The sequence below is a fragment of the Mercenaria mercenaria genome, chromosome 15, assembly GCF_021730395.1.
Source record: "Mercenaria mercenaria strain notata chromosome 15, MADL_Memer_1, whole genome shotgun sequence".
Lineage (NCBI taxonomy): Eukaryota > Metazoa > Mollusca > Bivalvia > Venerida > Veneridae > Mercenaria > Mercenaria mercenaria.
In genome coordinates this window covers 52,368,930-52,390,127 of record NC_069375.1, presented here as the reverse complement: position 1 = coordinate 52,390,127, position 21,198 = coordinate 52,368,930, and the positions used below count along the sequence as shown (strand labels likewise).

The window sequence follows — 21,198 nt, the reverse complement described above, 5'->3', positions numbered from 1 at the left end:
GTCACTTTTATGCTATGAAAACCTTGTAAGTAACCTTCCTTATATAAATATCTTTACTAATAATTGATACTTGTCTGATTAATGCTTACCATGTAAATTTAATTGCTCATGAACATAAACCAAATGTAAGCAGAGACAGCATATGACTAGGGACCAACTATGAGAAGAGACAGCGTATGACTAAAACCAACAGTGAGCAGAGACAGCATATAACCAGAGACCAAATGTGAGCAGACACAGCATATGACCAGAGACCAACTATGAGATGAGACAGCATATGACCAGAGACCAACTATGAGATGAGACAGCATATGACAAGAGACCAACTATGAGAAGAAACAGCATATGACCAGAGACCAACTGTGAGCAGAGTCAACATATGACCAGAGACCAAATGTGAGCAGACACAGCATATAACCAGAGACCAACTATGAGATGAGACAGCATATGACCAGAGACCAAATGTGAGCAGACACAGCATATGACCAGAGACCAACTATGAGATGAGACAGCATATGACAAGAGACCAACTATGAGAAGAGACAGCATATGACCAGAGACCAACTGTGAGCAGAGTCAACATATGACCAGAGACCAAATGTGAGCAGACACAGCATATAACCAGAGACCAACTATGAGATGAGACAGCATATGACCAGAGACCAACTATGAGAAGAAACAGCATATGACCAGAGCTCAGTCGGTAGGGCACTCGGCCTGTAAGCGAGCGATCCCGGGTTCGAGCTCCGGACTGACTGCACAATTTTCCCACCCTTTGACATTCGACGCTATTTTTATGCTTCAGTCAAATGCTTGTTGAAACAAGTCGTCTGACTGGTTCAAATAAAAATAGATTTGCGAATGTGAAAATAGCAATTTCGGAAATCCAAAATATACAGAAGACGAATGTGAATCACAGGGGTTCGGCTCATGCCTAGGTCCAGGTCCTACCCTATAAGAAAACACAAGGGAAATCATTTCACCTAGAGCAAAGTTCTATGTTACTTCGGTTTTTCCCTTGCTGTATTTTTTCTTAATAGATATTTTCTTAAACTATATATGCCATTTGTTGTCTATTATAATAGTGGAGTTCATTCGTTGCTTCAGTTTGGACACGGTCTCCGTCGACTACAGAATTTCGGAACATTGTTGAAAGTTCGGATGCAGTTTTCTCGCGTTTGCTAGCACGCTTGTGAGAAAGTTTGGTACCATCGTGCGAGGAATTTAATAGACAACAAATGGCATATGTAGTTTTAGAAAATATTTATTAAGAAAAAATACAGCAAGCGAAAAACCGAAGGGACATAGAACTTTGCTTTACTGAGTGAAATGATATCCCTTGTTTTTTTTTATAGGGCAGGGCCTGGACCTAGGCATGAGCCGGACCCCTGTGATGTGAATGGGTCATTCTCAGATCTTCGTTTAGAAGATCAAATACTTTAGTTAGATTGTTTTAATGATCGTTATATCAAAGTACGGCGATTTGCACTATTTGTTTCTTACAACAGCTCTATACATTTTAATGTATGAATTTATACTACAAAACTTTATTATTTTGGTAGAAGAAAGTAGTTTATAAAGTATACAGACCTTATCGAAAGAGAGATCAATGCTTCTGATTGTTACTAAAACTACAAATGGCGAGAAATAAATCAAGGGAAGTAATTCTTACTATCCGGGTTACAGAACCAACGAGCTGAGTAAAGCTGTTACAGTAATTATAACAAAAACAAATCTCAACACTTTTCTCTAATTTTTATTTCTTTTACGAATTCGACAAGTCCATGCTGCCTAACCAACCGTTTGCTGTTGCTGTCCAAACAACAGTGTCAGCAACTGAAACAGACAAAAAAGTAATGTATTAAATATCTTCCAAACATACAACTATCTGAAAATTCTATTCAACATGGTAAATTGCAAAACGGACGACAATAAACTGTAGAAATAATTATTGAAAGCTGTAACAATCATTCTCTTATCATGACATTGCTTTGTTTCAGCTGAAGCGAGATTCAAGTTTATCATAATTATTCTATTAATTTACGGGTAATGACTTCTGCGCACGATGCATTTTCGATATGAAAATGATCCAGCATATAAACATAAGAGATAAAAAAAAATAGAGATTTATATAAGGTTTTTTCCTTCAGTATGTAGTTATAGTGCTTGATTTGATTCATATCTTACGAATTTAGATTTTTTTTTGTAACTACAAATTCGTCGTTTTAATAGGAAATGTCCATTAAAGTTCTAAAGTATATTCTTATAGATTTTAAAGATCTATATATCACTTGAAATATTTATTTTAAATTCACAAAACAGCTCCGCCACGTGATATATTAATCCGAGTGCGTTCTTATTATGGCATTGGCGGCCGAAGGCATTAAAGTATGTCACATCAAAGCCATCTTATATATGCTTTGAACAGTAACTTTTATGATCCGCTCTAATTAGGAGACATCCTCGAAATTAAGTTAGGGTCTTGATTACCTAGGTGACCTATGTTTTATCATGTCATTTGCATAATAGTTACGTAATAATTTCCGATATGTTACTTTAAAACAGCAACTTCAGTGACATGGAGCCGCGACCCCTAAGTATGTAGATGTCATTCAAGTCGGAGAAAAATATATAAAACAACTATTTGAAGTTGTGGAAAAAATAGATAAAATGAAAGAAATTATGAAATTTTTAAATGTAAGGAATAAGTTTTATATTTGTATGATGTGTGGAAATAGATTGGAAATGCTTGTTATTTTCTGACGAAAATAAGAATAAGGCAGGCTTTTCAGGTAAGATATAATTAGAAATACATACACGTCTTTAATCAAAGCATACTGTATAATAAATTACTTGACTGAAATCATCTTTATAGTGGCAAAACAATTCGAAATATGAACATTTTATGTAGGTTTCCTTATTGTTGAGCGTTCTTTTGCCACACGTAAAGAGCACATGCGCGTTAAAATCAAAACATCCGTGAAATAGCATAGCAACCGATAGCTTTCGTAAAAAGGTCTATAGTGTACAAAAAGGACCTGACTTACTTACATTTGGTAATAGTTTAAAATAATTTAAAAATAGCCTTGGTGCCTCTGTGACATAGTAGTTAAAGTCACTAACTCCGACTCACTTGTCACTATTTGTTCGAAACATCGTTTGTCGTGGCTGAAGAATGTTTTGATGCGATGAAGCAGTCCAGATGGGTTACGGAAGGTTCTTGGTTCTACTAAGGTGCCCGCACGTGTCTGAAACAATGCCTGGAGGGGTAGTGGAATGTGGGTCTTCCTTCACCATCAAAAGCTGGAAAGTCACAGCTAGTATAACATAAAAAGTGTGCCGTATACACATAAGCACATTTAAAATCGACTTACGTTTATATAGTACTGTTTGAATTCCTGTGGTGTCACCTTATTGTTGTCTGAAATAATGTTTAAAGGATTATTATGGTGTCATGAAAATAATGTTATAAATACAAGTATATAACTTCTACGTTTCTTGGATCAAGTTTCGACTTACGGTTTGGAAAAACTGCGTAACGACTGTAACAAGAGGTAATAAATAAATATCATATATCTTACAGCGTTGCTATAAGTTATCTTATAAATGTTTGATTGGAGTATGTTTATTTACAGTCGCCATCGCTAATCCATACGGACGACTCCTCCAGAAGATTGTAAGTAATTTTAGTGGGAGGATAGTGCATAATACAGACGAGATAACTATGACTCCAGAAGCTTCCCTGGTTCTTTAGTGTGTACTAGGTGTACATGACCCATACATGAGATTCTTATCCAAATGTTTAAATATTTAGTTGGAGGAGCGAGAGCTCCAACGTACGATCCCTGGTTTCGTAGTCCGACAGTACTACCACTGAACAACTGCGTCCGCTAGATATCACATTTTATATGACTAGTTTGTTCAATCTAATCACCTTCTGCTGATGTTTCAGAAGATACTACAACTTCTCGTATGGTGCAACTGATACTAACGATGCATTCTGGAGTAAAAATTCGTTCCCAAACAGACGTTGGGGGTTTTGTAGCGAAAAACGGTCAAAAAGATAAGAAGCAGACCTAGACTCAACCCACGATACATTGGCGATAGTCATAGTACAGCATGCCAAATAAGAAGATTTATGCCAACTGTTGGAGAGCTCAGAATATCGTAATGCTACAGAAATTATTAATAACTGCGTTCTTTAAATGTTATACCCGTGGTTGCCAATAAACATTAAACATTATAGGCTTCTTCCGACGGAAGTTCTTGATAACTCAAGTGTCGGTGCGAGATATTGGAGAACCGTGTTCTTAATTGGAATCGCAAAAAAGCCAAGAACTTCCAACCAAGAACAGTCAAGATGGCTGCGCCCATCCTTTCGACGCATCAAATGCTAGGGGATATCTGTGACACTGAAACTGTGGACTGCTCGGTGATTCTTTGTTGCTAACTTGTATTTTGACTTCTGTAACCAAAACAAAAGAAAGGACAAAAGTGCAGAACATTTTTTCCGCCGCCAATTTGTTGAGTGTTCTCGAACCGTGTTCCTGGTGCTCCCCGTAAAAGGTGCGCGAACAGTGTTCTCGGATCATGTTCTTGGCGTTCGAGCGTGCTTTTTTTTTTTAGACGGAACAGCCGCTAAAACGCCACGAACATGCCATTCCGCCCGAAGATTAGCACATGGCAATGAACTCAGTTGAAAGTAATTTGCGCCCTACACGCGATATATTTGCTGATGTACGTTAGTTGAGTGAGGAGTGAGGATCATTTTGTAATATGGCAAAGTATATCGAGGTATTTGGATCATATCAGATGTTTGGCATGTAGGTCGGCATTAATTCCCCCGCATTGAGTGTACGCACGCATTGAACGTACTTCATTAAACCTATATTAAACCTAACCCTAAACTTTAGTTAGTATATTGAACACACAATTCACGTGCGTACATCCAACAGAGACGATTATAATGCTGGCGTTGACGGGTAACCCGTATCATGGGTGTCTATCATTACCTGCGGCCTGGAGAACGCAGGTATATTGGAATGCAACAAGTAATAATGTAGCACATGGAGACTGGGTGATTTCACGTGATTTTTTACCGATATGCGATTGACTTATCGCATTTATGGAACGCCGTTTTTACAATATAGCTGGCACTCTATATGATATATAGAGAAATGCTTGTGACCTGAATTCCTCATTCATTATATTTCATATAATTTATTCAGACTTTCAGCAATTATTGATATTAATACCTAGTGGTGCATTTTTTTAAAATTGCTCTTTAATTTCCCGGATTAAGGTCTTGTGTTGTTTTGCTCTATATGTCGACAAAGTCCAGGTGAAGACATGAATCACATTTGTGACAGTTATTTCAATAGTCAAGGAAAATGACCAGTTGAGCTAAAAGTTATGTTAAACATGAAAGGGAAATATAGTTATTTTTGCTAGAAACAATAACTTTCAGAATTAAGAAATACATATTTCATTGATCTACTTGTAAAACGTGTAGAATGGAGTAATATTTCCTATATTAAAGCGTAATGGTATGATAAAATACCAAGCACACTATTCACCCATTAGTTACCTTTTAGGCTGAGTGGTCACATGAAAAATCCATAACAATTTCTGGTCTATATAACTTCTGACAATTTAGTATGTATTCATTTATGAGCAAAGACACATGGGCAGTACCAGGGCGCTCAAAACGGCTCAGTATAATTGTGACGAATACAATGTTGAGATGTACTCACGGTTAACGTCCATAGCTGCAAACTCGCCAAACACCTTGTCAACAGTAAGGCAGTCTGAGTTATCGGGATCAAAATGCTTGTAAATTTTGGTGGCAATTTCAGGTGTCCCAGCAGAGAATTTTTTGTATTCGTCAAGTGTCATGCACCCATTGTCTAAAATGTACATGGTAAGATTATTCCAATGGTCTGTTTAACACGATAATGTACTGCATAACATACCCAGAGTGTCACACGTTGAAAAACGACAACTCTGCGTGAGAGATTATTTGGCCTGGATAAAGATCAATGGGCTTTTCTATCCACATAATTAAGAAGATCGAACAGTAACGGTTATTGCAAGACGAGACCTTGCAGCTTACTTATTTGAAATTATGTTCTTTCTTACAGTCGATAGGAGTTCGGTATGAGAGGCAGTCATACCATTTATCTTTATGTTTAGTTATGTAAAGTTATATGAGCCGCGCCATGGGAAAACCAACATAGTGGCTTTGCGACCAGCATGGATCCAGACCAGCCTGCGCATCCGCGCAGTCTGGTCAGGATCCATGCTGTTCGCTGTCAATACCTATTGCAATTAGAGAAACTGTTAGCGAACAGCATGGATCCTGACCAGACTGCGTGGATGCGCAGGCTGGTCTGGATCCATGCTGGTCGCAAAGCCACTATGTTGGTTTTCCCATGGCGCGGTTCATATAGAATCTAATGTTTCTTTGAATTCCCTTCGAATGGAAAGTTACTGCAAACATTTAGAAACGAAAGAACAATAAGGATAAAGTTTATTCAAGATAGAGTTAGATAATGGTGTTTGTGCTCTGCACTTTCTCTAATTTCCATCAATCATTAAACAGGGGAGGACGTATAGTGTATGCTGTAAAGGCTGTAAGGATTAAGTAAGCGAAATGTATCGTTGTAACAAAAATGGCGGAAATTTAAACAGAAAATACACTTTGCAGACATATTTTTGACAGGTAAGTGGGTTTTTGCTTCACATTTCCTGAAATAAATATGCCAGTGTTGTAGCGCAAAGCCTATTCTTTAGCTATATTGTCTTTACAATCAGATACGTTTAAAGACAAAAAAGGTCAATGCAAGGTTTCGCGCTCAAATGCAATGTGTCTTGATTTTTGACATAATTTAGCCTTTTCCCCCTGTAAATATGACACTTTTCTGCATGTTATAATATACGTGTCGATTCATGTAGTTGTGCCTATTTGCCAAAACTGATGGTTCTACTTCAACTACCCACGTTCTCTGGCCATTTTCTTTTACTGTAAGCCTTGTTTTGGTAGAGTGAAAACACATTAAGAATGTTTAGTCTGACTGTAAACATGTTTGACAAAGTAGCTTTGACTTTTAGGCGCCGCATAGATATAATGGATATATCTTCTATTTCATGAAGCAATCAACGAGGATATTTAGCATTTAGTTTAAGTACCACCATCAGTCCGTTCCTTCATATTTTCTTAAAACGATGTTTCTGCCTCCTCTAGACTTGGCAGGACTGTTCCACATACGGATTCCTCCCTTGCACATAGAGGCACAAGGGCTTAAGGTTAGAAAGTATTGAATGTCTCTTGTTAAAGCAGCATGCCTCCAGATTTGGCTAAGAAATAATCTTTCTTTCAAATTGAAGTCTGATCATATTATGAACATTAGAATATGAATTTTTGTTTCCAACTTAATTTAAAAGTTCAAAATCAAGAAAAAAGAATGACCGCGTCGGGAATCGAACCCCGGACCGCCGCGGCAATAAAGACATTTTCCCGTCGTCGTAACCAATAGCGCTAGACATACCTTCAAGACGAGGGCAGTCTTGCAAGAAGTGAAAGGCGGGGAATGCTAATCATTGTTTTTTTAAAGCAGCATGCCTCCAGATCGTTCGACAACAAAAAAAAATATATTTGTTTTAGATATCTTGAAATAAATGCTATATTTCTTAAGAAGGCTTTAAAACTTAATTACTGAAAACTTTCTGTTACGGAAACACTTAAGAATTTGCTATTTTTACTACTTCTTACGATGAAAATTGAAAAGCGTTTGTCACGCTTTTACTCCAGGTAAACTGTCTCGATTATAAATATCTATATTTCGAAGTTATTATTCACTACTTAAATGTACCCAATGATATCGCCTTAGTCATATGACTCAGACACGTGATAAAACCGCTAGGTAGACATAAGGAAATACCTACTTTCACTTTCATTTTATCCAGAAACAAAACTTGGAAGCATTTAAAGCTTATGTTTGGTATGAAAATGGCATTTAATATAAGCATGAAAATGGCGCTATACTAGCCTATACGGAGGCATATCCGGCTAATTACAACCTTCTTACACTGAGACAAATAAATATCCATTTTACCCGATATACTTAGTATTCAAAGTTACACATACGCAAAATTTCAGGTATTTAGTAATAGTGCATGGTTATTGTGTCTTGCCCTTCAATATTTTCCTTAACTGCCATAATTCTTTTATTTTGTCACCAACTACACATGTTTGTAACATTCATGAACAGTAGTATGTGACGTAAGATGGTGCATTCACTTATTACTTTGATCTTTACGTGCGTATCTGGAGTTACAAGATGTTAATAAAAATTTTGCCAACCTCCGCGCAGGAACCAGGGGCGGCAAATTCAACTGTCCATATTGCCCAGGTTGTCCCAAAGCTTGTATGGACAAGTGAAATTTGACCAGAATTTACTATATAACTATGATACGGACAAATACTAAATAGCAGTTGACAAAAATGGACAAGCAAAACGTCAGATTTCGCCACCCCTGGGAATATTGTCAAACAATCATTCACTGTACCGATAACGGGAAGTAACACTATGTTAGAATTTGTATTACTACCTTATTTTTTAGTGATTTTTTTTTTTTCTCGTTTTACAAGCAAAATATAACATTTAACTAATGAGATAAACACTTTGTACAACAAAATTGAGATAATGAAAAATATAACTCGACTGAAATTCAGCCCAGTTTGTATGTGGTGGCTGTGAATGGCTGTAAATGTACCGGTAAGGGGAAGTAACACTGTGTTGAGTTTGACATTTAGAATACCTGAGTTTTTCCGAGACACAAATTCTGGAATATTTCTCGAATAAATACTTTAAAAAAAAAATTTACTTGGCTTTTGATGAGCTCAATTATGATTCACTTATATTCATATCTATACTTTATGTTTGTGGAGCTCAGGCAGTAATGTCATTTGTTGAAAATATATCTGACAGTTTCATCTTTTGCGCGGTAATCACCTGTTTACACATTGAATAGTTACATCATTACAATATGACATTGTGTACAAGGGAGGCAATCATTTGGCCAAAAAATTGAAGCAGTTATTTGCTCTTATATGATATTCAAAATATCAGCACGGTCACATGACCTGACAGTCACTTTCGCTAGGTCACGTGTCAAAAAGGTTGAAAATGTTTCTGATAGACAAAATATCTCTTTCGGGTAATGGGATTTTACCATTGTAGACAAAAGTGAGGTATAATGATTTAAAATATTGTCAGCGCCCTTGTAAAGCCGAAAAATAAAAAAAAATGCTGTTCTTCCTTTTTATGAACCTAATGGATGTTTAAGTCTGTTTGTAACGAGAGACTACCACACTTAACAGACTTGAAAGTACAACAGTAACATATAATACAAATTATTTATTAATAAAATAAACGTGAAGGATGATTGATGCAGAATGACGAAGAGTTTGCTTTAGAAAAGATCCAAACTTGAAATGAATTTCACCTTTCGCCTCGTGTGACATTCTGCCCTCGGGTTGACAATATCAATGTCACACACGCTGCCATATGATATTTATATAATGTCATACATCCCTCCGACCCTCTCATATAGACACAATTACAAGAAAAATGAATTAAAAACTTTTTTTAAACTTTTTTGTGTGCTTAATAATAAAATAAATATCATATGACAGCGTGTGCGATATTGATATTGTCAACCCTCGAAACAGAATGTCACCACTCGGCTTTCGCCTCGGGTGACATTTTGCCCTCGGGTTGACAATATCAATGTCACACACGCTGCCATGATATTTATATAATGTTTCTTGAGTGTAAGATGTAAAACATGCACGTATTTTTTTCATTATAGCAGGAAAAAGTAGAGAAATCACTTTACAGAAATAGATAAATGCAGTTCAAATATGTATCTAGAAATTTAACAAATCCGCCAATTTTTGGTTTTTTTTGGTTTTTTTTTTTTTTTTTTTTTTTTTTGTTTGTTTGTTTTTGTTGCCATGGACATAAAATGGCCGTCATTTTGATCAAATATTTAAATGCTCAACTTTCTCATTTTTAAGCCGATTTTGAAAATTCTTTCACTTCTTTGAATGATTTAAGAAACCCTAGCAGACGGAATTAACATATAAAAAAAACCCTTGCCTTTCCCATTGCAGCATAAAAGTCACAGTCACACAACAACTGATCAACTTGGTTATTATTCACGGTAATATTACAACTATTTTAACCTGAATTTCTCCTAATAGTCACCTTCCTTTAAATTCTCTGTAGAGTTAAAAGTAAAATCAATTTCAGAACTGGAGTCCATTCAAGAAATATTCAAGACAGAGTTATGGCTATTTCGCTCTGCATTTTCTCATCAATATTTCAAGAGCACGGATAATTATAAATCGAGTTGTGGTCATTTCCCTTTGCATTTTCTTATCGAAGTTTTAATGATTTTAATCGTCCGGATTTATAAAACTTGGACACATCTTTACCGTATTGCATCGTTATAGTTTACAATCTTACCATCACTGTCGGCCACAATTATCAGTGTATCGAACTCATACGGCTCAATGAGACCATCTTTGTCACTGTCCACGTTCTTAAAACTCTCATTCACCAGTTTTTCAAGGACTGCACCAGTTGGGATATGGGGCATGCTACTGTAGAAAAAAAGCAGTGACAGAAAATCAAGTAAATAAAAAAAAAGATAGATGATTGACATATTGAGAAGTATTTGCAATTGTAAATGCATGTACATTGTACTTATTTAGAAACGGTATTTTTTCCCATTGATATTTCGTGCGTTTAATTCAGAATAAAAATTATTAAAATCACTTTTACAGTGAAACCTGTGCTAAAGACCACCCTCGATTAAAGACAACTGCTGTAAAACCTATGTTGCACGTCAGATTGGTAGCAACGCGTTTTGGTAGTCACTACCAAAATTCGGCCGAGTTTTGGTAGTCACTACCAAATTGCGTTACACTCAACGAAATTTGGTAGTTTACAAAATTGCAGTATCAAAATGCGTTGGATATGTACACATCCAACGCAAAACAGTATTAATAAAAATCTCATGATTTCCAAAAAAATATTTTGTGACAAATGGACAATATTATTTCAAAGGTAGTCATGATGGAACTCAATCGCTCATCCGACCTTGGCCTTTCGACCTTGAAAATCTAACGGCCCTAGATTCAGTCAAGCAGGACCATTGGAACACACGTGAGAGAGGTCAATACAACTCTAACTTTGACATACATCGAGAGATATTGAAGGAACGTGGCACAACTGCTCACCACAATTTACTTAGTGAAACAGGCTTGTCAATTTTCACAGAATCAAATAAGAATGCGAAACTGTCACAAAATACGACCGTAATGCAGGAAGAATCACAAATACACATTAAAACTATCCCAAAAAAAGCTAAAGGGAAGTGATATTATCTAGTGGTCATCAAACTTGCGCGAGATATTATGCCCATAAATATTATTACCAAGTCTGGTGAACATTGGACAAAAAAACTGCTCCGGTCAGAGAGCGGAAACTGTCAACATTCGCAATTTTGAGTTATTCGAGGGGCATAACTCCAGAGCTACTGAGAGGTTCTGACTAGGTATCGATCTTGGCCGAGATATAATGCAATTCAGCATAATGACCAAGTTTGGTGAACATAGGATAAGAACTGCTCAAGTTAAAGAGAACTACTTGGACGATCCGGCTGTTTATCGAACTTTCCCGGGATGTTAACATTCTGACCAAGTTTGGTGGATATTGGATAAGAACTGCTCAAGTTAAAGAGAACTACTTGGACGATCCGGCTGTTTATCGAACTTTCCCGGGATGTTAACATTCTGACCAAGTTTGGTGAATATTGGATAAGAACTGCTCAAGTTAAAGAGAACTACTTGGACGATCCGGCTGTTTATCGAACTTTCCCGGGATGTTAACATTCTGACCAAGTTTGGTGGATATTGGATAAGAACTGCTCAAGTTAAAGAGAACTACTTGGACGATCCGGCTGTTTATCGAACTTTCCCGGGATGTTGACATTCTGACCAAGTTTGGTGGATATTGGATAAGAACTGATCAAGTTAAAGAGAACTACTTGGACGATCCGGCTGTTTATGTAAATTTACCTGTGTTTAGTGACCACCTGTCAACAATGACATGACATTTTTTTCATTCCCGAAGGGTGGTCTTTACAGACAGGTTTGACTTCTTTGACGCAGAAATGTTCTTATTAGCTGGCTGTAGCGAGAAAATCACTTACCCAGGTCCCATAGTTGTTGCCCCTAGTCTGAAATAAAATGTTGAGATATTTATGTTGTTATATATTTTGTGCCTTGTGTCTAGCCCGTTTCTTGCGTAAGAAAATTTGTCAAAAAATATATACCATATCGGCTACCATTGATAATTACACAGAAATTAGTATTTTTACAAGTTTGCTTTTATTTTCATTACACTCATTTTAAAGCAGCATGCCTCCAGATCGTTCGGCAACAAAAATTTCTTTTTTAGATATCTTGAAATAAATGCTATATTTCTTAAGAAGGCTTTAAAACTTAATTACTGACAAATTTTGTGTTACGGAAACACATGAGAATTTGTTGTTTTTACTACTTTTTGCGATGAAAATCGAATAGCGTCTGTCACGCTTTTACTCCAGGTATGCTGGAGAGTCTCCATTATAAATATCTATATTTTGAAGTCATTATTCTATTCTCTTTACTACTTCAGCTATAGCGCTATTGGTTACTACGACGGGAAAATGTCTTTATTGCCGCGGCGGTCCGGGGTTCGATTCCCGACGCGGTCATCTTTTTTTTCTTGATTTGGAACTTTTAAAATATAATAGAAACAAAAATTCATATTCTTATGTTCATAATATGACCAAACTTAAATTTGAAAGAAAGATTATTTTTTAGCCAAATCTGGAGGCATGCTGCTTTAAGACAAAAATCTTTACGGCAAATGCATTAAGTTCAAAGGGCTTACACGACACTGGTACAAGCAGCAAAAAGAAGACCTGACCACAGAGTTTTCATGCCTGAAAAAGAAAAAGAAAACACGAGAGTATTGACCCTAGAGCGCTCACCTGTGTACAAGGCTTCAAGTGTGTTTGTATACGTAATGGTACAAGTACAGAGTTAGGTTTCTTCTATGCTAGTCTATATCATATACATGTCACACACATTTTTTAACCTAAGGCAAAAGTTTGAACACTTACGGTATAGAGAGCAAAACTCTGGTATCATACGCTTTATATCAAGGCTGTCTAGCTATTATTGATTCAGAAAACAAGATTTTCAAAGTTTCTTATATATAACACTGTATGGTAACTACACCGGTAGCCGTGTGTTTGGATCTGTCCAATATGGCCTCTCCCGAGCAAAAAATGTCAAAAATATCACGTAAGTTTCGATATTTTGTACGATTTAACAAATCTTTATACATAAAAAATTACTGTGTTTTTAGTTTTCATTCTAAGGTGCAAGTTATTCGATATAAAAAGATCAAATCATGTCAGTTCAAGTTAGTAAGTGATAAAAACGTGCAGATTATGGCAATCAAGAAGCGAAAACGAAACTTTTAAATGATCTTATCAAAACTCTTGTAACTGTATCGTCAGAAAAATGAGTTAAGAAGAAAGAAGAAACATTTTCACATATCTTGTCATCGGTCTCTAAACTAAAAGTATAGTATGTTTGCGAAAAAGTACCATCCAAAGTCAATCACATGTATCAAGTGTGTAACGGTTTGGATACTTGGAAGTAAATGAAAAACTGTTAACGGTTTGGAATAAGTGTATGCACCGATTTGGATCGCAACTTAATTCACATTCCTACACGATAGACCGGTATCAAAGTTGATAAAACCACATCTATCTCCTTCAATTATTTCTGGGATATCAGAGGTAACTTTTTGTAAGGACTGCGTAAAATCTAAAGAAAGAAATAAACTGAAGTTTATAAAACTAAATATCTAAGGTAAAAGGAAGAACTGTGTATAAACGAACACTTCACCAACTGTAATTATTTTTGTTACCGATGCATAATAATGTGTTAGGTTTTATAACGAATTTATTTCCGAGAACATTTTCAAAATGAATCACTATATAACCTGATATGTACGATAAAACGACTTTAACAAAAAGCAGCGTAAGTACGTTTGAGTGTCAGGTTGGTTAGATATCAAATTCGTTCGTTTTTGAAGCCCTGCCATCTGCCGTCTCCAGGGTAATTTGATTTCTTTTCTTGATAAATACTCATTTGTTTATCCTGTCTGTCAACTGCTTGTTTAGAAGAGAAATTAGTAAATGCTTAGAAAAAAGGCCCAAAATAATAATAATACTAATAATAACGTTTGTACCAACTTACAAGCAATCCCTTAAAACATTAGTTTTGTTTCACCATTCCAAAAGATTATTTAGCTCGACTACTTGAAGAATACGAAAGGCTATTGTTCACATCCGTTCGTCAGCTTCGGCATGCTCTTTGTTAATTAGCCCACCATCATCAAATGGTGGGCTATTCAAATCACTCTACGTCCGTGGTCCCTCGTCCTTCTGTCCGTCCGTCCGTTAACAATTTCTCGTTATCGCATCTCCTCAGAAACTACTTGGGGGATTTTGACAAAACTTTGTCAGAATGATGTATTGGTACCCTAGTTGTGTTCCCCTGAAAATCAGACCGGTTCAACATTTTTTGAGTGACTTATGGCCCTTTGTTTATTTTTATAATTTACATAGATTTATATAGGGAAAAATTTGAAAATCTTCTTGTCCAAAACCACAGAGCCTAGGGCTTTGATATTTGGTTGGTAGCATCATCTAGTGGTCCTCTACCAAGGTGATTCAAATTATTTTACTGGGGTCAAATATGGCCCCGCCCTGGGGGTCACATGGTTTATATAGACTTATATAGGGAAAAACTTTGAAAAACCTCTTGTCCAAAACCACAGGGCCTAGGGCTTTGATATTTTGTATGCGACATCATCTAGTGGTCTTCTACTAAGATTGTTCAAATTATTCCCCTAGGGTCAAATATGGCCCCACCCTGGGGGTCAAATGGTTTACATAGACTTATATAGGGAAAAACTTTGAAAATCTTCTTGTCCAAACCACAATGCCTAGGGCTTTGATATTTGTAATGTAGCATCATCTTGTGGTTCTCTATCAAGTTTGTTCAAATTATACCCCTAGGGTCAAATATGGCCCCGCCCCGGGGGTCACATGGTTCATATAGACTTATATAGGGGAAAGCTTTTAAAATGTTCTTATCAATAACCTACAATATTCAAATTTGGACCACATGTATAGTTTTGAGTGGCAAGATGAACCTTGACATATGTTGACCTTGATTTTGACCTAGTGACCTACTTTCACATTCATGTAGCTACAGCCTTCAAATTTTGAACACATACATAGTTTTGAGCACTGAAAAAAACTTTGACCTTGACATTGACCTAGTGACCTACTTTCACATTTTTGAAGGTACAGGCTTCAAATTTGGATCACATGCATAGTTTTGTGTTCTGAAATGAAATTTGACCTTGATTTTGACCTAGTGACCTACTTTCACATTTCTCAACCTACAGCTTTCAAATTTGGACCACACGCATAGTTTTGTGTTTCGAAAAATACTTTGACCTTGACATTGACCTAGTGACCTACTTTCACCGTGATGATCTAACATCCAAAGTAAGAGTCTGCAAGTCTGACTTTATATTCATTCTTCCTTTAGCTAAGAAATACTGGTTTAGCTTTGGTACTCGAGTACTATTTGGTATGTAAGCAAGAACTTCATAATGGAACGAAACTTCAAACACTTATTTACTCTAATGATCCAACATGCAGTGCACATGCTTCAAGAATCTCCTGCTAATTCATTGTGCCGCTATATTGAGTAACCAAATAAGTGAATCATTCCTTTTAAAAGCTCTGTTTTGAAATGTAAGATCAGAAGACAGGAAAAAAAGCTTTTAATGGGGCCTAACAATTTAACTAACTATCTTGCTTAATTAACAATATTATGTATTCATGCACTTTCAGCCTGTCTTATGTAGAACTAGGCATGTGCGTTTGAATTTCCAACGAAGATTGATGTTGACCATTGCTTTTTGTGGCCATTCCTCTCCCATGGTGTTTAAGACTGGAAAATTTCACTGCTACACTTGAGAAAAGAAATTTTAAAATGGGAAACATTTTTAATAGGAATTACAACGATGAATGTAACGGTTTGGATAACAAGTGTACACCGGTTTGGATGACTTAATCTCCTTGGATGTTTGCGGTTTGGACTAACACTTTTAACTGCTAATTTTGAATTTTAGATTATTTTAAATATATATTCTTATAAAATAGGGATGTATACTTTAAAGAAATACACTCATATGTTGATCAATATGAAGGCTGTTACTGTTAACAATTTTAAAAATCAATAATTTTTGACATATTGCAGATGACCATGAAAAAAATGTGTTAAAACTGAGTAAATGATCAATGCATGCTGAAGACTGCTTCAGTTCGGTAGACATTGACGCACACCTCACAAGTGATATATGCGTTAGAACTTGCCCAAATGAACATCCTCGTGGAAGCCGTACTCCATGATCTGCCGGAAATACGACAGGTTTAATATATAGTGTTTAATTAACACACGACTTGTACACCTTATCACCTTCCTGTATGTGCTAACAAAACCTCTTGAAACTGAACCGTACGTCAGTGTATGTATGGATGTGTGCATTATTTAAACTATTCTCAAAATATAGACATACTATAATGTATTAGATTTGTAAAGTAGCAGAAAGAAACAAACACTCATCTGGGCGTCACCTTGGAACTGTCATTGACAAAATCACCACTAGGGTATAAACTTGTTAGCACATACAGGAAGGTGATAAGGTGTACAAGTCGTGTGTTAATTAAACACTATATATTAAACCTGTCGTATTTCCGGCAGATCATGGAGTACGGCTTCCACGAGGATGTTCATTTGGGCAAGTTCTAACGCATATATCACTTGTGAGGTGTGCGTCAATGTCTACCGAACTGAAGCAGTCTTCAGCATGCATTGATCATTTACTCAGTTTTAACACATTTTTTTCATGGTCATCTGCAATATGTCAAAAATTATTGATTTTTAAAATTGTTAACAGTAACAGCCTTCATATTGATCAACATATGAGTGTATTTCTTTAAAGTATACATCCCTATTTTATAAGAATATATATTTAAAATAATCTAAAATTCAAAATTAGCAGTTAAAAGTGTTAGTCCAAACCGCAAACATCCAAGGAGATTAAGTCATCCAAACCGGTGTACACTTGTTATCCAAACCGTTACATTCATGTTTTTACTACACAATACGTTTTGTGTCCTTTTGAATCTTAGGTGTTTTGTACATATCACAGTTTATGCATACTTATACTATAGATTATCTTAAAGTATATTTACATCCATTTAGTCCAAATATTTCAATTTAACAGGTAATAAAAATGAAATTTTGGAACATCTGACCGAAAACTGGACAATTTCCATGAGTTAATAAGATATATCTATGCTAAATATGATTCCGACCGCCATATCAGTCCGGCGATTAGTTCTTTAGACATTACCACGATTACTGAACAAAGTTTGGTAACGAAACATAGCAAGGCGTAGTAAATATCTTCAAGAACTTACATGAAGTTCCATTGGTTTTTTTATTTGAGCGGCCATATTGGACAGATCCAAACACACGGCTACCGGTGTAGTTACCATACAGTGTATAAGGCTATAGTAAGTACATGTCACACACAGGGGCGTGGCCATTTTTTTTTTATCTCAGGGCAATAATTTGGTCAATTATGGTTGAGAGTCAAACCCTTGTTTTTTTAATGAATCAGAAAAAGTTTAACAATATTTGTAGACGGTCAGACAAGGACAATTTGTGTGAAATTATTGTAAAATCGGACTAACAGTTTTATACAAGAAAATTGTTTGTGTGGGGTTTAAAGCCGTTTTTCAACAGTATTTCAGTTATGTTACGGCGGGCAGTTAACCTAACCAGTGTTCCTGGTTCCTGGATTCTGTACCAGTACAAACCTGTTCTCCGCAGTAACTGCCAACTTCCCCACATGAATCAGAGGTGGAGGAGTCGTCCTCAGGACGAATGATTTCAGACACAGTGGGGCCTATCAGGGAGTCCAGACTATAACCTCTGTGGCAGACCAGCGAACCTGGAGCACGCACTGAGTTCGTGCAGGACAGCCCTGTCAGATGGCAGATACAAATGGCGCCACGACAAGGTTTTGTCATCCATAGCAGAGCACTTGGACCAGGCAAGGCGTGCACAGAAAACGTGCACAGAAAACGGTTAATAAAGGTCCATCATTCATTTCCTTCGTCAGAGCTGGACAAGAGGGCAGAGGAGCCAAGAGTGCTAGTGGGATCCCAGGCAACGCCAGTGACTGGAAACTAGATGCAGACCTGAAGAAACAGCTCAAGTTCCCACCGGACATCACCGTAACCAACCTGAGACCAGACGTCGTACTATGGTCAGCTTCAACGAAGCAAGTCGTCATGGTGGCACTGACAGTACCATGGGAAGGAAGGATTGAGGAGAGTTTTGATAGAAAGCTCACAAAGTACCAGGCTCTCACAGACAGCTGCATGGAGAGAGGTTGGAGGTCATGGTGTTTTCCTGTGGAGGTGAGCTGCCGAGGATTTCCGGCACAATCACTGTGGAGCACATTCAGTAGACTGGGATTACCGGACAGTTACGTAAGAGAGCGCTATCGCCTATTACCCGAGAGACTGAAGCCGCCTCATTGTGGATCTGGCGGAAGAGGGATGAACTGTGGATTGGTGGCCAAGCATAGACAAGAGACAGACAACCACCGAAACTTGGCAGATGGGACAGGTGTAGCAGAAGCTTACTATCTCTAGGTTGGAAACTGGTCACTTTCGGTCGGCGCACCATAGAAGAACGCTGTGGGTAAGCGCCGAAGCGTCCGGTGAATGTGGAACCCACCTGATGATGAAGATGGTAGCATCCAGTGCTGTATCTTACAACTTTTATCAAATAGTCGCGGAGAACATACACCTCGCCCAGGGCTCAAACTCACGACCCTGAGATCCGTAGATCTGTGCTCTCCCTATTGAGTTAAGCGGGCGGGTTCTACACAAGAAATTCACACTATATACATATAGGGAAAAGTGACCACGCCCCCTGGCAGCCATTTTTTTTTGAAGAATCAGAATAACTTGAACAATCTTGGTGGTAGAGGGTCACACAACGACCATTTGTGTAAAATTATTTTAAAATCAGGCCAGCAGTTTGGCACAAGAAGATTTTCAAATTTTCCATATGCCTATAGGGAAAAGTGACCACGCCCTTTGGCGGACATATTTTTGACAAATCAAAATAATTTGAACAATCTTGGTACAGCGTCACACAAGGACCATTAGTTTTGTGTAAAATTTAAAAATCGGGCCAGCAGTTTAACACAAGAAGATTTTTTTAAATTTCCAATATATACATATAGGGAAAAGTGACCACGCCCCCTGGCGGCCATGTCTATAATTTGAACAAGCTTGGTAGATGGTGACAGAAGGAAACTTTGTGTGAAAACATTTCAAATCGGACCATTAGTATAGAAGAAGATGCCGTTTGAAGATTTTTCTAAGGTTAGCTCTAGCGGCCCCTATGTGCAACCAAGCAGAACCGTGATAAAAGACCATCCAAGGAATATCCAGGCCAAATTTCATCAAAATCCACACAGTGGTTTTGGAGGAGATGTCGTTTAAACACAATTGTTGACGACGAACGACTTGACGGACGCATTGACGACGGACACAGCGTGACCACAATACCTCACCATAAGCAATTTGTGCTCGGATGAGCTAAAACATCATTGTAAAGTTCAGTAACTTTATGACACACTATCTTGCAGGTGCTTGTAAACACATGGTGACACACTATCGTGCAGGTGGTAGTAAACACATGGTGACACACAATCTTGCAGGTGCTAGTAAACACATGGTGACACACAATCTTACAGGTGCTAGTAAACACATGGTGACACACTATCTTGCAGGTGCTAGTAAACACATGGTGACACACTATCTTGCAGGTGCTAGTAAACACATGGTGACACACTATCTTGCAGGTGCTAGTAAACACATGGTGACACACAATCTTACATGTGCTTGTAAACACATGGTGACACACTATCTTGCAGGTGCTAGTAAACACATGGTGACACACTATCTTGCAGGTGCTAGTAAACACATGGTGACACACAATCTTGCAGGTGCTAGTAAACACATGGTGACAAACTATCTTGCAGGTCCTAGTAAACATACGCATCCTCAACTAAAATTATTCCTTTTTAGTCGCAAACTTTAAATGATGAAAATTCTCATCAAATGAACTTAACTTATATAAATGCATAAACAAATCTAATGTTATGTATGACATTCATTTGTTAAGAAATGTCAGTTTTAAGCGGTAGTATACATCCATATACATCCATACTGCGATCAGCTATATATTTCGGATTGGGATTTTGATATAATATATATTTACGTCTTAAAGTCAGTTACAGTCTCTCTATCGATACAATCTCACGGCCTAACATCAGAAAGTACAAGTTTCATAATTACATAAAAATATATATAAACGCAACTTAACTGCAGTAGAATAATAAAAAAAATCAAACCTGTTACGAATGCTGAACTCTAACTAAAATCACCAGAGATCTGTAAGAAAGTGGGCAATATCTAACTGATAACGAGTTAGGTTATATAAATACTTACAACGTCAAGCACATTCCATATGCTCCTTTCATGATCAGGTGAAAATTGCCCTGGATTTTTAGATTAGGTCAACAAATGATAGTGAACGTTTGTAGGGTTATACACAAAGATATTGAACAATGCAACCAACGGTTCTGTAAAATATTAATGTAAGGTGAAATGCAACGATCGGCAAAGGAATGAGAAATTTATGAGAATAAATATTTGATCAAAATGGCGGCCATTAATTTCCATTGCAACAAAAAAATGGCAGATTTATTAAATGTCTAGATTAATATTTGAACTGTATGAACGTGGTCATATTTGCTAAATAAAGAATTCAGAATTTATGTGTCAAAGACGCCATATACACATTAAAATGGCCGGCTCCATGATCAGCCATTT

General features: G+C 37.0%; 1 protein-coding gene across 2 annotated transcripts; it reads right to left on the bottom strand.

Moving 5' to 3' along the window:
• Positions 1–1,738: 1,738 nt before the first annotated feature.
• LOC123554594 (uncharacterized) lies at positions 1,739–20,804 on the bottom strand. 2 transcript variants are annotated; one of them, XM_045344848.2, is made up of 7 exons: positions 20,718–20,804; positions 13,008–13,059; positions 12,283–12,309; positions 10,533–10,669; positions 5,754–5,906; positions 3,375–3,421; positions 1,739–1,836 (listed from the first exon to the last, which is right to left on the bottom strand). In XM_045344848.2, exons 2-7 carry the CDS (start codon positions 13,055–13,057, stop codon positions 1,792–1,794), a joined length of 459 nt encoding a protein of 152 aa, XP_045200783.1. In that variant the 5' UTR covers positions 13,058–13,059; positions 20,718–20,804; the 3' UTR covers positions 1,739–1,791. The 2 variants fall into 2 exon arrangements, with proteins under 2 accessions (XP_045200783.1, XP_045200789.1); XM_045344854.2 differs by having other exon boundaries at positions 10,533–10,666; positions 20,718–20,794.
• Between the last annotated feature and the right edge of the window lie 394 nt (positions 20,805–21,198).